Source organism: Typopeltis vanoorti, chromosome 26 (genome assembly GCF_054136105.1).
Source record: "Typopeltis vanoorti isolate ZY-2024b chromosome 26, IOZ_Tvanoo_1.0, whole genome shotgun sequence".
Taxonomy (NCBI): domain Eukaryota; kingdom Metazoa; phylum Arthropoda; class Arachnida; order Uropygi; family Thelyphonidae; genus Typopeltis; species Typopeltis vanoorti.
The window spans coordinates 13737691-13754685 of NC_143574.1; the positions used below are offsets into that span (position 1 = coordinate 13737691).

The following is a 16995-nucleotide window of genomic DNA, read 5'->3' on the forward strand; positions in this document are numbered from 1 at the left end:
CTAAAAATTATGAAATATTTAAAAATAACAGGTGTAATTAACTGTATATTTAAACCTAACCTAGTTCAAAAACAAATCAGACTAAAAGTATGCAATACATTAGCCCTACCAGTCCTATTGTATGGAAGAAATCTGGACAATAAAAAAAAAAAAAAAAAAAAGACAAAGATTAATAACTGCTGAAATTAAGTTTATGAGGAAAAACTGAAAGTATACTCTATTCGATCACAAAAGAAATGAAGAAATTATGAAAGAATTAAACCAGGAATTAGTAATAGAAAAAATTAAAAAATATAAGCATAAATGGATGGAACACGTTGAAAGAATGAAATCAGAAAGATTACCAGAACGAGCCTTAAATTACAAACCACTAAGAAAAAGAAAACCAGGACGTCCTCTTAAGAGATTCAACGATGACTTCTAAGGCCATTCTAGGCGTAAATCCTTGACAAGCAACATGATGATATTACTCTCTTCTAAGGTACTTTTTACAGTATCAATCTGCTTAGATCTTGAGCTTCCTCTGGGTCTTTTTCTTGCCATCCTGATAAAGAACACTTGTTTGTTTCACTAACCTTTCCTCTCCCATTCTGTTTAAATGACCATATCACCTGAGATTAGCTCTGCTGGCACAATCCTGAATGTTAACAAGTTAAGTTATTTCCTAATATCCTTATGAATATTAAGATGGCACTGATGCCATCAGTTCACTCCCCTAATCTTTCTCAAAACTCTATTTGTGGTCTCCAATCATTGATCAAGTGTTTTATGTCTAATCCATAAGTTAAGACTGGTTTGAATGCTGTCTTGTATACAGCTGGTTTAGTGTTTCAAATAATTTCTCTCTTATTCCATATAAATTTGTTCAATTGATTACAAACCACTAGGAAAATGAAAACCGGGACGTCCTCTTAAGAAATTCAATGATGACTTCTAAGGCTGGAACAGACCACTCTGGGCCTAAGTCCTTGGCAAGCATGATGATGACTTTTTCCAAAGTGCCAAACTTGATACGTCCAGTCATCTCAGTCATTTTATAGAACTATTATAGCACGGCAGTGTTGTACTTCCTTTGAAACTTCCTAAAGAGTATTTTGACTCCATGGAGAATTGTTGATAAACCCTTGAAGCTTTCAGGAGTAGGACTTGAGAATGTGAAAAGTATAATAATCATTCCCACATACAGTACCAATGGGGTAAAGATTAAACAACGTTCATGTTTTTGGATCATAAGGATAAAGAACCACAAAGGATTCTTAAGATTCCTATTACCTGTCTTTATTTTTATGAAGGATGCATTTGTTCATTCCTTCCCAAATGATCCACTGAATTTTGATTATTCTTATTTTCTGTTAGAGGTGCTGGTAAGATGAAGCATGGAGAAATCTATCAGTGTCTGTGGGATTTCCATGCATTAGCAGAAAGTCTCCGAAATTTCAGGTCCCTATCCACCATCACTCCCATTTTTCATCTCCTTTGCCTCGCTTTCCCAGTCTATTCATGTTCTTCCTCTTGCAAGATTCCAGCATCTGAATCTCGAGGAGAGTTCCTCAGAGTTCTCCCCAACTTTGCATCATCTGTAAATAACTAGATCATTATTCAAGCCCTTCTCAATGTCATTTACATACAAATTAAACAATGGCTGCATAACAGACTGCTGGGGTACACCACTAGTGACACCCCTCTTCTGGGATATCACTTCCCCATACATAGCTGTTTGATACTTGTCAGACAGTTATGTATAAGGGAAGACTGGCTGTCTGATACTTATCTGATACTTATTAGTGTATTGGATTGAAAACAGCCAGTCTTCAATCCAATACACTAATCTAGCATCCAACCCTCATCTGTTCTAATTTAATTACTGACTTGTCATGTGGTGGCATATCGAAGACCTTTGTAAAATCTAAATATGCTACTGCTTATGCACCCGCCTTGTCCAGTGTATTTACTACCTTGTTATAATAAGTAAGCAGAGTTTTAAAACATGATTTTCCTTTAGCAAAGAGAATTCTTCTACTGTCAACCCAGGTCTAAATCATGGTTCTTAGTAGCCTCTCCAACACTTGATTACAATTCTAGACAAGCAGATTTGTCTATAACAGGGGTGGCCAACTACATGTCTTTTTGGAGCCAAAATAATTCCGGTAAGACTTAGAAGAGCTGCAACCTTTGACCGATGCAGTGGTACTGGAGTGAGTGTGGGTGCATGACGAGGTTGTAACGAGCTTGTAAGAACTGCTTATTGACATCAGTTTACTGATTTCCTTATACCTCCTGATCACTCATCATCAGTGACTTTTTCCTCCTTCCGTTATTGCTCTCACATTCTGCAGTGTTACATTCACAATGATGGAATACGTTAATCAATTGCTCATTTTACATATCCTCAGTGGCTATCATTCTACCACTATCACTGATCAACATTATCCTTCTATAATCATTCTTTGTTCTGCTAGCCACATATCAAAAGAAACTGCTCATACTGTATTTTTATTGCCCTTACCAATCAAGTCACCTTCTTGGTTTGCTCTCTGTATTTCTCATGTAATTACCACTCATCTTGTGCTATCTCCATAATGCTTTTTTCCTCTGGATTGCATGCTTCACCTCTTCAGTCATCCATTTTATAGCTATCTTTTTTATTTAATCTCCTTTCCTTTGGGATATGCCTAGACACCTAGTATGCCTAGCATAGTTCCACATATAACCCACTAGCCAGCATGCAAGTGGTCACTTCATGGACACTTTCACCAAGTGGAGAAAGATTGATATTTCATTTTATTGCAATAGCATCCTCTGATGAAATAATGAAATCCAAAATCCTTGATCTTCGTGTACCCTCTGTTATGTACTGCCTGAGGTAGTCTGTCGAAAACTCAAATTCATTCTCTTTGAGTCCAGATGCTGTCTCTTCATTCCTGTCTATATTGCCATAATTAAAATTGCTCATAATGATCACCCTTTTCTTATTATTCAGACCAAAAAAAAACTATGCATTTCCTTCTCACTGCCCTCCACATTACCAGGTTTATAGCAACACCTTACTAAACATTTTATCCCATCCACTTCACATTATATTGCTTCAAAACCACTGTTACTATTTGCTACTTGTATCTCCACCTTAGACGGGTGCAACTCCTCTGCTGTTAACAGCACTTCTTTCTTTCTGCCTGAAAGAAAGAAGTGCTGTTAAATGAATTCTATCAACATTAACATTTTATTACCCTTATTTTGAATACTTCTGACATTTGTAAACACACTAGCTCATTTCTGGTTCTCATGTCCCACTGACTCCATCTCTTGGATATGACTTCTCTGTACTCCCTCTCCTCCAGCCATTCCTCTTTATCCTCACTTAAAGTATACACCTACCTTTCCCCAGACTTAAATGTTACCCTTCCCACATCCTTGACTATCTTAATCCTTCCTTGCACATTCACACATCTACTCCTGAAGCCATCATCCACATTTCTTGACCCTCCGACCTGTTTCCGTCCATCTTGTGCTCCTTTTCTCTCATTCTCTTTCATGCACAACACTCATCTCTCCATTCACAAATTCTCCCACCCTACTCCTGCTCTTCCACAACACCTCTCTTCTTCAGGTCTTCTGTTCACTTCAGTCATTACTTTCTTTTGCATCAATAGTTTCTCCAGCTGACTCACACCAAATACATTTAAATGTATCCCATCTGTTTTATACAGCTCCACATGTTCACAAAACGAACTTCTCACACAATTCTGCTCAATACCATTCATAATATTTACTTGTCTTCTCAACTCATCAGTTTCATACTTGGGCAACATACTGACTACCTTACCTATAACACTGTTATTTTTCACTCTCAACGGCTACCTAACATTCATCTTTACATTCTCCATATTACCAGCAATTTGTGCCAACTGCTGCTACCAACTTTTTCACTCACTCACTCCTCTTATCCAGTGCTTCAGTCACCCTTCTTGTTCCACCTTCCAGAAAACAACCCTTGTGCATCTTTTCACTCATCAGACTTGTTGAATCCCTCCCATGCAGAGCTCTTTCAAATTTTTTTTTTTTTTCAATTGCCAGAGTCAGCTGCTGTGGATGCTCCTTCAATCCATTAACAAAGCATCCACAGCAGCTGACTCTGGCAACCCATTCCACTCAGTCACAGCTCTCCAAGCAAATAATCTAGTCCTCACATCCCTACTAACCACACCTTTATTCAACTTCCAGGGACGATCCCGTGTTCTGGTCCCTTTAGCCACATGTTGAAACATTTCCCCTGCATCAGTCTTATAAAATCCTTTAAGAAACTTAAATATTTCTATCATATCCTCTCTTTTCCTCCTAACAACCACTTCTGCAATCCACACACCCTCAGTCTATCCTCACATTTCACAGGCCACCCACCATCTTGGTCACTTGCCTCTGAATCCTCTCCAATGCTTCCTCATCCCCAAGAAACCCAGGGAACCAGACTTGAATGCAGTAATCCAGATGTGGGTGTATCAAGGCCTTACAAAGAGGAAGAATAACAACTTATCTCTACATGTTAATATGTTTTTCAATAGCCAAGTAATTTTATGGGCTGCCTTAGCAATATGTCCTCTAAACTTTAATTCTGTCTACTACCATCCCTAAATCTCCAGTTTCATCTGTTTAATGGAGCATAGTGCCATCAATATGATACATGGCTTGTAATCTATTTTTCCCAAAATGCATAATTTTACATTTCTCCAAAATTAAACTGTCACCTATTGTCTTTTGCCCATATTGACAGCGTATTTAAATTGTCCTGCAAGCTCTCAACATTGCCTTGATTAACTATTACTCTACCTAATTTCACATCATCAGCAAAGAACTGAATATTTCCTTTCAGGTTATTTCCTATATCATTTATGTAGAAATTAAACAGCAATGGTCCCAGCACTGAACCTTGTGGCACATCACTAGTCACCTGTTTTTCGCCTCGATTCGGCCCCTCCATATACCACTTTTTGATATCTGTCCTGCAGCCATCCTCCTATCTACTTAACCAGTGTCATTCCCATCCCATTTGTTCTAATTTCTGTCAAATGCCTTTGCAAAATCATTGTGTAGCCATCTCCTTTATCCAACCCAATTCAACTGTCTCTATTGTAAAAATTTGGTAAATTACTAAGATATGACAGACCCTTCACAAAGCCATGTTGACCCTCATACAGTATCATATTTTTATTTACCCATTCTTGAATTCTCTTTATGACCAATTTTTCTAGTACTTTTACCACCTCGCCTGAGATACTGATTGGTCTGACTGCAGTCTTAAAACCCTTCTTATGCAAGGGAATTATTTTGCTCTCTTTGCACTATCTCTTGGAACTCTACCAGAGCCTTAAATTAAAGAGCCTAGCCAGAGGCATTTCCAGTTCTCTTGCACATTCTCTCAAAATCTTAGCTGATGTCCCATCTAATTTCTCAGCTGTATTTACATTAAGATTCTGCAATATCCTAAGAAGCTCCAATTCATTAATTAAAATTTTAATAACAGAATTCTCCTTCTTCTTTCGCTATGCCTTATCCCATGTTAAATGGGGTCGGCACACCGATCTTTAACCTTCCTCTTCCAAGTTCTTCGGTCCTTATAAAATATTATTTATTAGTAGAATTTTTGCCTGAGTATCACAGGCATCTTCAGTACATGTAAAAAGCTAATTAAACAATAACTAAAATTCCAAAAGGCACACCTAAGCTAATGGAAGATAACTAAAAAAGGTCAATAATTTTCCTAACTTATTAAAAAAAAAAACAGATAAATAAATAAATTATATATATACACAATTAAAAAAAGTGAGTACTTTTTAAATCAGCTAATCTTTTCTATCTCCAAAGGGGATAGACATAGACCATCGGATCTGTTTAAGTTAGGAGAGTGAAGTAAAGTTTCACGTGTTTCTTTATAAAGCTGTTCCACGAGGAACCGACTTTTATGAAGGACTCTTGTCTTGTTCCAATGAACTCTGTCTAGTGTTGATGGCATGCGCTGCAAGTCTAGACTGTTCAGGTTCAAGATATTGAATATAAGACTGGTGTTCTTCTAGCCGAATAAAAGCATATCTTCTTGTTTGTTCGAAATAAGATAACTCACAAGTGCAAGGAATCTGGTAAACACCTGGATAACTGAGATGCAGAAGCTTGTCATTTGGAGAAGTGAGAAAGGTGGAGATATTTCTGATTGGTAGAAAGGCAACAAAAATATTTAGGGTTTTAAAACTTTTGCTATGCATTCACTAATGCCTTGCACATTAAGGGATAGCAATATGCGTTATTTCTTCTGTATTTGAAGAGGAAGATATATCAAAACTGCTCAAAGCTCTTTTGATGAAGGAATTCTTATATCTATTAGATCAAAAAGAGGAAATAATATATTGCAATTCTTTCTGTAATAGTTCATCCAAAGAAGAAAACGAGTGGGCTCGATGAACCAGTGTTTTAATAGTTCCTGCCTTTTGACTGGGATTGTGATGAGATTCAGCATGGATATAATGGCCTGTATGAGTCTTCTTATAGACTGAGAAATGTAGGTTACCATCTGGTTGGCAAAGAATTAAAAGATCAAAAAAGGCTAACTGCTTATTTACTTCTAGGGTGAACTGGATCCTTGGATGAAGTGCATTTAATTTAGAGGGAAACTGTTGTAATTCATCAGAAGAGCCATTCCAGATACCAAAAATGTCATCTACATATCTGAACTAATGAGTAGGTCTAGGAGAAATATTGTCAAAAATACCTTGTTCAAAGTGTTCCATAAAGAAGTTGGCAATAGCAGGAGAAATAGGATTGCTCATTGCCAAATTCTTTATGGAACACTTTGAACAAGGTACTTTTGACAATATTTCTCCTAGATCTACTCATTGGTTCAGATATGTAGATGACATTTTTTGCTATCTGGAATGGCTCTTCTGATGAATTACAACAGTTTCCCTCTAAATTAAATGCACTTCATCCAAGGATTCTTCATCCCTAGAAGTAAATAAGCAGTTAGCCTTTTTAGATCTTTTAATTCTTCGCCAACCAGATGGTAACCTACATTTCTCAGTCTATAAGAAGACTCAAACAGGCCAGTGGCGAATTCTCCATGCTTGCTGCGCAAGCTCATTAATTGAGAAAAAAGTACTATTTATTTGTTAATAAATGCATGCATTTATAAGCATTCCATTTAGGCTTTTATTTTTGTAGACAGAAAACGTCTTAAGCTTGTGCAGCACTAATTGAGCTTTGCATTGGGTATCGAAGGCTGATGCTTGCTCGTCTAGTCAAAGCTACCTTGGCTTGCTCGGTTTTAGGAGCTTACAGGTCCTCGCAGCAGCACTGTGATTTTATGCAAGTGCATAGCCATTTCACGTCGTCTTACTCTGTTGTTTAAACCACAGGCCATATGCAGTCAACGTAGCTCTAACCAGTGAGCTTCAGCAACCTTTACAAGTGTGCTTGTTGCTTGGGAAAATTAAGTTACGACCAACTTTTTATGATGATGTTATTGACCAGTTCATAAAGAAGAATCATAGAGTAGAATTTGTATTCAAGTAGCTAAATTGAAAAATATAGAATATCATTTGTAAAATAAATGTTGTATTTGTATGATTAAGTGTACATAAATTTCTAAATATAATATATAGTTTTAAATGGTCAGTACAGGTAACCCTCGTATAACGCGGTACTTATACAACACGGTTTCAATATAATGCGGTCTACAAATTGTAGTAACCCTTGTTCAATGCGGTATTTATACAAACCGGTTTTGACAAAATCACAGTCTAGAAATTGTAGTAACCCTTTATCTTTTCGTATATTTTTCACCGCGCAACTTAAACATCTAAATTTATCTTCATTAAATTTGTGCCTGCCCGTATCGTGCAGGTAGTTATAAGTTGCGAATTTATATTAGGGGAAACACCATTTAGCACGCATGTACATCAATTGTATACCATATAAAGTGTTTATTATTGAATTGTCTTCGTTTTCTGCCAGGAAAGTGCATTAAAAATCATAAGTGTGTTATCTCAAGCTGAGCACTTTATTTTCTGGTAAGTTACATACATCATTAATATGTAATGCTTTTTTATGTAAAAAAATTATTTTTATAGTAATGGCCACAAATTTCATTGAAAGGGAAAAAATGAATATTGAAAAGAAAATTCGTCTCGAAGAAAAAAAATTAAAATCATGGATCGGTTGAAAAATGGAGAAAATTTGAATTTAAATGAATCAACAATTCACACAATGAACATAAAATCTGAGACAGTCCGTTGACCCAGCAATCAACAGTATGATTGCTGGGTCAACGGTAAGTGCAAAACTCGTTGCTTGTGTATGCAATTTTCTAAGAGAAAAATGAAAAAATCTCTAATGATTTGGAAAGAAGATGCACTCAAAAGAAAATTCCTTTAGATGGAAATCTTATTAAACAAAAAACTCTCAAAGTTTATAAACATTTATAATGCAGACCAGGTGTTCAATGGCGGATGAATCCGGGTTATATTGGAACAAAATGTCAAAACGCACCTATATTTTGAAAAATGAAAGATCAGCTCCTGGATTCGAAGTTTCGAAAGACAGAATTACTCTACTGTTTTGTAATGCATCAGGTGATTACGTGACAAAACTAATGTTTATTAACCAATTTATATTTTATATTATGTATTTGTCGATAAATCGAGATAATTTTATACTATGTATTTGTGTCATAGTTTATATGTTTTCTTAACTTACATGAATTAAATAAAAATATATTTTTGTTGGATATGTCATTGTTGTTTAAATAATTTAAAAAAAAAAAAAAACCGATTTCGGAACATAACCATACTTTTTGTATGTGATCCGAGTCTCGCATAACACGATTTATATAACGCGCCATTCTATGGAACCTAACGTCCGCGTTATAAGAGGGTTACCTGTAATTCATTATTCCGATAATCAGATTTCGGTCACGCCTCTCACCCCTGAATGATAACAAGAGCAAGCCTGAATTTCAAGACCAGCATTCGCCCCTGATATAGGCCATTATATCCACGTTGAATCTCATCACCATCCCAATCAAAAGGCAGGAACTATTAAAACAATGGTTCATCGAGCCCACTCCTTTTGTTGTTCCGATGAACTATTACAGAAAGAATTGCAATATATTATTTCTTCTTTATTATCTAATGGATATAAGAATTCCTTCATCAAAAGAGCTTTGAGTAGTTTTGATATATCTTCCTCTTCAAATACAGAAGAAATAACGCATATTCCTATCCCTTAATGTGCAAGGCATTAGTGAATGCATAGCAAAAGTTTTAAAACCCTAAATATTTTTGTTGCCTTTCTACCAATCAGAAATATCTCCACCTTTCTCACTTCTCCAAATGACAAGCTTCTGCATCTCAGTTATCCAGGTGTTTACCAGATTCCTTGCACTTGTGAGTTAACTTATTTCGGACAAACAGGAAGATCTGCTTTTATTCGGCTAGAAGAACATCAGTCTTATATTCAATATCTTGAACCTGAACAGTCTAGACTTGCAGAGCATGCCATCAACACTAGACAGAGTTCATTGGAACAAGACAAGAGTCCGTCACAAAAGTCAGTTCCTCGTGGAACAGCTTTATAAAGAAACATGTGAAACTTTACTTCACTCTCCTAACGTAAACAGATTTGATGGTCTACGTCTATCCCCTTTGTGGGAGATAGTACTTTTTAAATCAGCTAATATTTCCTAACTTTTTAATTGTGTATATATATAATTTATTTATTTTATTTATCTGTTTTTTGTTTTTTTTAAATAAGTTAGGAAATGCATTGACCTTTTTTAGTTATCTTACATTAACTACTTAAGTAGCACTTTTGGAATTGTCAGTTATTGTTTAATTAGCTTTTTACATGTACTGAAGATGCCTGTGACACTGTGGCGAAAATTCTACTAATTAATAATATTTTGTGAGTTAATTCCATTATTATAATTTTAATTAATGTCTACTCACGGTATTTCCTTACTGAAACAAACCTCCAGTTCATCTCTTTTCCCAAATTAGTGTTGTCACATAGGTTAAAGTAGTAAACTCACTAGGATGGTATACCCTTGCAAAGTGGTCACTCAGCAACTCAACTATTTTATCTGCTTCTGTCTCCTCATGACCATCTTCACTCACTCATTAAGTTTAATCTTCCATAGTCATTCTTCCTCTTACTTGCCACATAATGAAAGAACTCTTTGGTATTTCCTTTGGCCTGTTTGACTAGATTCTTCTCATAATCTGATTTTGCCTTCCTTGCCATGCTGGTCACCTTTCTTGCCTGAGCCTTGTTACTGTTCATGAGTTCACCAGTCAGCTTTCTCTTTATATAAGCCTCCACAGCATTTTCTTTTTCTGCAGCTTGAGCTTAATGATATTACTCATCCATCTAATTCCTGCCTGAGTAATCCTCCTTACCTAAGTATACAATTTAATATTTTAATATTGCTTCCTCTAGATGACCCTTAGCTATATCCCATGCACTACTAACATACTTACCTTGCAGTGTTTTATGGTGTAAATTATTACTTTATATTTGTGATATATTTTCATTTTTTTTTTATTAAAACCTTTTATTTTCTTTAACTTAATTCTGTTAATATTACCTATTAACTAACTTTATTTATTATCTCGATTATGTTGGCTTAATATTGTCGATATTTCAACAACTGCGATAACAATACACTATCATTAAGACCTCTTCGTTAATTTATTAAATTTTGTTTCTCTCCAATAAATTTATTGATGGCTCTAACTTATTTTATTTCCTTTCCTATTCTACCTTAAGTATTCTTTCTCATGCCTACGATCTCCAGATATTTATTTGTGGATGACTGCACCTCTGAAATTACCTTATAAGCAAAAGAAAGCTTTTATACCTTAGTAGATCAAGGAATCATTTATTCTATATTCACCAAGGTTTGCAGTCATGGCTAAATTATCCGCTATTTAACTTAAGTCGCTTCTAACTATTGGGTTTCTGCTTTCAGGTCCGTATTGTGTTTTTTGGATCAGTGCATTGCAAAAGATTTGAATCATACAAATTAATTTTAAAACAACAACAATAATTTTAATTGCCAGTCTAATGATTGATATACATCTCATGAAAATACAAGTTTCATTCATGAAAAATTTTAGTTCTCAGTCTTGCACAATCTCTCAACTTGGTTCCTAATATATTCTCTCACACTCACTTAGTCAGATCTTCAACAAGTATACTTTATAATACAACTATCAAAAGTTTTACATACAACATGAGTTCATACGCATGAATACAAACATATCTCTTAAAAACTCATTTCTTTCAACCCCTTAGTCATAACTTTGATAATTACAATAGCACAATCAATGTCATCAAGTTTTAAACATTCCTATGATACGATAACAGGTAAATACTCTAACATAAAATTTATCACAAGCACACACATGATTATCAAGGAAAAATCAATAGCCCAACCTCTTCTGTGGGAAATTAACTACACTCATGCTTCATTCATTAGTAATCACTTACGGTTAATAACAATGCTCACACACTAAATACTGTCTCCTTAAATTAGACAATCTTATAGTTCGATAGGGAAATTTCTCTTAATTCACAAGCATTTAATGAATAGACTCATGTGGGTCTCTTCCTATCTTGCATGTATCTTCCTTGTTCCTTCTAGGCGTTTAAGGGCATTCTCCACTGTTCCATGTTTTGGAGATTCTCCTTGTCGAATCACAGGGTACCGACGAATAGTCACGACAGCTATCGGAATATGGGGTAGGCTTTCCGGCGTCTTGAACTGCCCGGCAAAGAATTGCGTAGGGTAGGTCAGGGCATGCACTTACTCGACAGAGCGGCAGAGCTAGACCATTACGGCAAGATTTCTCCTTGACTTTTCGCCTCCAGATATCTTTCGGCTGTGAACTGGAGTGGTTATTGGTGGACGGGTCTCCATCTTCCCCTCCGGAACCAACCAGCACCTCTCAATCTCAGTCTCTCATGGATGGATCATGCAGGATGAAGAAAAGGAAGCCCTTTCTCATCTCAGAACCAGACCTTTTGAACACCAGTGTCCCTGCACCTTGGATTAAGTTTTTGGGACCCCTAACATCCCCTTGCGAGTAGTTATGAGAACCCTGGATAATGTTTCTCGAATTTTCGCCGACAATCTTACTTTCTCCCTTTACCTCCTTAATCCTGCCTACGGGCCTTTCCTTTTGATTCATGCCACACCCTTTCAATGTTGACATTGAAGGTCACCTGCGATGGGACTAGCAAACAATTTTCAAAAGACATGCCGAATTTCAGGCGTTGCTCTTGGTTTCAACACTTCTATATCTCTTCTTAAACAATGAGCAAGATAATTCCATTTGGGCTTATTTTTCTCTTTATACAGATAACTTTACATACATTTGTACAAGAGAAAACTAGGTGTGTTCCCACTGTAAAAAGTCGATGTTTTAGATAGTTTATATTTTGCAACATCGGATTTTTACAGTGGCATGTCACAGATTTAAGCTTTTTCCTAAGTTTGTCGTGATCACCTGCCTTGTAGTTCCACATATACCCTTATTGATAGAATATTCCTCTTGTTTTACGATCTCTAAGTCAAGACTGCATGGTCACCTGGGTTATGGATTGCTCTTCTGATCCTAAAGCCAGATTTAATATTCTCTCATCCCTAGTCTTCTTCATCACATGCTGCATTAGGTAATTATCTCTTAGTAGGTGTATAAATTCTATTTCCTTCCTGCCATGGGATTTCTCTTCCTTTCAGTTTATATCTCCATAGTTGAAGTGCCCCATAATAATCACTCGACCTCTACTTATTGTACTAATTTGGCGATGCATGTCTTCCAGATCATCTCTAGAACTTCCTGGCCTATAGCAACAACCAGCTGTATATTTGTTTTAGTGGTCTTAATTTCACACAGACTGCTTCAAATGAACACCCTCCTGCCTATCTCCTATTTTTTTTTGGCTGCAATTCATCTATTATCAGCAGTATATACAGTATTAACAAAATTTAAAAAAAGGTATAAAATAAAAAATATTGTAGGCAAAATTTATTTTCAAGAAAGTTTTGTATAAAAAAAAAAATTATGCAAAAAAAAAAAAAAAAAAAAAAACATTTTTCAAATGCCCTTAGCCATTTTAAAATTACAGTTGAGAGAACTCAGATACTTTAATGTCCTAAACCGATTAATTATTTATGACTTGTTATGACTCTTTAACAAAACTATGCATAAAATTTTCAAAAAAAAAAATACCTTTATCAAATCCTTTTGATCTTCATACTCATCTGAATCGCCACCACTTTCACTTACATTAATCGCCAAAGGTTCGCATAATTCTTCCATAATTCCATCTCTGTCCCAATACATATTTTCCACTGAGTCAACATGAGAGTAATATTTTCTCAAGTTCTGAAAACTTAAAAAGGTTCAACATATCAGTATACTCAGTTACATTGTGATGACGAATGAAATTCTTCACTTCTGTCCAAACATACTCAATAGCATTATTATCACAATGATATGGTTCTGGTTTCAAAGCTAGGAATCCCATGCTCTTTGAGCATCATGACACATTTAAATAGTTTAGTTTCAGGTGAGTTTCTTTTGACCAAGTTGAGCAATTCAATTTTTTGCATATCTGGGAAAAGAGAAATGTTATTTGCAGAGAACTGGTCCATAATGACTTTCTTCATATTAGAAGAATTTGGAACTTTGTTTAATTGGATGGAGTGACATGGAGCATTATAAATTATAACAGCTGCATTTTTAGAAAAGTTTGTAATCAGTTTTTTTCTCTACCCACTTTTTGAAGATTGTAGAATTCATTTGCCAATGGTAATCTCTAGTTGTTGAAATGGCTTTGTAAAGTAAATTTGAATTCAGTTTAAAACCCATTTCTCTATCTGCACACAATATTATTATGCACCACAAGGCATTTCTAGTTTATAACACTCCACATTCTTCTTCAAATTGCCAACATTTTCCAGAAGTTAAATTACTGTCCATCCAAGTTTCATCTAGATACACAATCGGTCTTTTCTTCTCCCTGAAGCATTGTATTGCTCTCAAATACTGTGTTCTAGATAAAACTGTCACTTTGCTCCATAATAAGTTTACTTTTATTCTGTGACTTTTTGAAACAAAATTCAATTACATGAAGTATTTTCCTTAGTTTCTCTTTTCCAAGGAAAATTATTTATTTCTGTACAGGAATCAATTTAGGAACAGTTGACACCTTTTTTATTGACAGTGCTAAATTAGTGAATAGTTCTTCTTATAACATCTACATCAAAATCATTCAAAGCTACATTTTCGATGTTTTTTAGGAGATTTAAAATTTTGGCTTATCTTCACCTTTTGATTCCTTACAAATTCTTTTAGCAGTCGACTCTGATATGTCTGCAATTTCACTTGCACATTTTGTGGCCTGAGAAATTGGAAGAAGAAAACCTTCTAATGATTCTTTTCTTCAGAAAAAGAATCATTAGAAGCACATTATACAATATTTTTTCCAAGCGCTACTGAAAGGTTTAACACCAGAACATGATGGTACTGGATCCATCTTACAAATAAATACGAAAATAATCAATGCAAAAATGAGACAACAAAAATCAAGCTAGTATAGCAACAGACAAAGCATGTGATTTTGCATTTTTTTACAAATTTGTACATTGCTTATTCCTTTCTCCCCTTCAACATGAATTGACTCTTGGCACTCTGTGAGCTATGGTTCTCAAACGTTACTGTGGGTAGACAGTACGGTGTTTTTGATCATTTCTTGAAATATTGATTTTAAACTTTGTAAGGAGTTTATAGGTTACAAAATGTTTTGATATCTTAAATTCAAAATAAATATTAGCATGGTATTCTCATTTTTTCCTTACAGTTGGAACATCCCCACATCAGAAATCACATTGATATTAAACTTTTATATTAAAAAAAAAAAAAAAAAAACCTTACAGAATCAATTCCTTAAGTTTGAATAGGACATTATTTTTTTAAAACTTTACTTTTGTGTAGTTCTTATGAATATAATACTGTACCTGTATAGTTAAAAAAAAAAAAAAAATGCAACAACCTTTCTGTGTACTGTAATATGATGTTTTTGTTATAGAAAACATGGAATAAAAAGTTTTCTGCTTTGTACAAAGCCAGTAATAATGGAATTCAGCGGTTAGAAGTATTTGATACTGAAGATAGTTTCTTACGACAGTCCCCTACTAAAATCATCACTCTTACGGATTGTGTCAAGGTGACTGTAGCACCCCAAAAACAGCAGCCTAATGTTTTTGAGGTAAAAGTGGATCATATTTTTAGTCAGATCTTATATGCATGTGTGTATCTGTATATAATATTACCAGTTGATTCTTGATTTGTGCTAGAGTAGCAACAGCACTTGTTAGCAGTTTTTACACACACACACACACACACACACACACACACACATGGTTTGAAAAAGTTTGTGTCAAGGTGACTGTAGCACCCCAAAAACAGCAGCCTAATGTTTTTGAGGTAAAAGTGGATCATATTTTTAGTCAGATTTTATATGCATGTATGTAATATTACAAGTTGATTCTCGATTTGTGCTAGAGTAGCAACAGCACTTGTTAGCAGTTTTTACACACGCACACACACACATGGTTTGAAAAAGTTTGTGCTAGCTTATAGTTAGGCAAATGTCACTAGTCAGGTGTCAATCTGGATCACCTGATATATCACAGTCACATAGAATTAACACTATAACAAAGCTATAGTTAATTCTATGGCTAATTTTTTACTCTATCAGTGTTGAAGACACTATGTCAACTAATATGTTAGTGTTTATCAGTAAGACATGAAAGAGAAACTCATGCATTTTATTAGTGACACGTGACTATCTTTGCCATTTTCATACATGTTTTAGCTTCTTAAACTTTCACTTCTGTGAAAAAGTCCAGTTTTCTTTTCCCTTTGCCACTATAAATAAATGTTGGGAAAAACATTTAAAACCACATATTTAACTACGCCAGTGGGTTTTCTGAATTCTCATTGGCATTGAAATTTTGGCAGATGGACATTGATGTCACATGATGCAGTAGCTGCTAAAAATGCATTTAAAAAATATTTAGTTTGTATTTTTACAATCAGTATAAAAAATTATATTTTAGGAAAATATTAAAAATCTGTAATACTTCTTTTTCCATCTAAGTTTTAACATCCATTATTAATGATTCAGGTTTTCTGAATGCATTGCTAGACACAAAATAGGCCAATTACCACTATCAGTAATTGGTTTAATTTTTATTTTGTCACTTTAAAATAATAAATAAATAAAATAAAACATTACTGTATTGTGAATAGCTGGTTACTTTGCATTATGCTTGAGCACTCTTTAAATATTTTTATACCTGCATACTTATTGAATGTATTCCATTATGACAAAATCAATCATAGTTAACAAAACAGTTTGTAAACTTTCATGCCCCAATAAATGCAATAAGTGAAGTAAAAAAATATCATCATCATTATCAAATTCCTGATATATACATATATACCCTCAAGAGGTGTACAGGATATGATGGTACTACATGAAAAACTTACATCATTACTAATTTCCTACCTACAATTTTTCTCCAAATCAGTCTGTTACCTGTCAAGACTCCAATATGATCAGGTCTTATATTTCTATCATCTAAGGCACTTTGTACCGTATCAATCCACCTATATCTAGGTCTTCCTCTGGGTCGTTTTGCTGCCAACCTGGCAGAGAACACTTGTTTTGCTAATCTTTCTTCGCCCATTCTGTTTAAGTGACCCCACCTGAGATTAGCTCTGCTAACGCATTCCTGGATGTTGACAATGTCAAGTTCTTTCCTAATATCCTCGTTTTAATATGATATTGCCATAGATGCCATTTGTTCACGCCTCTAATCTTTCTCAGGACTTTCATATCTACGGTCTCTAGTCTTTGGTCAAGTGTTTTACTTCTGAC

The 16995-nt window shown here is 34.9% G+C and overlaps 1 protein-coding gene across 1 annotated transcript in view; it reads left to right on the forward strand.

The window, feature by feature from the left end:
• The window catches only part of LOC150092342 (uncharacterized), a 54013-nt gene that overhangs the window by 1603 nt on the left and 35415 nt on the right, over positions 1 to 16995 (forward strand). The window contains exon 2 of the mRNA XM_090414979.1: positions 15139 to 15318. Coding sequence (XP_090271105.1) covers positions 15139 to 15318 — 180 coding nt within the window. The remainder of the gene's footprint in view (positions 1 to 15138; positions 15319 to 16995) is intronic.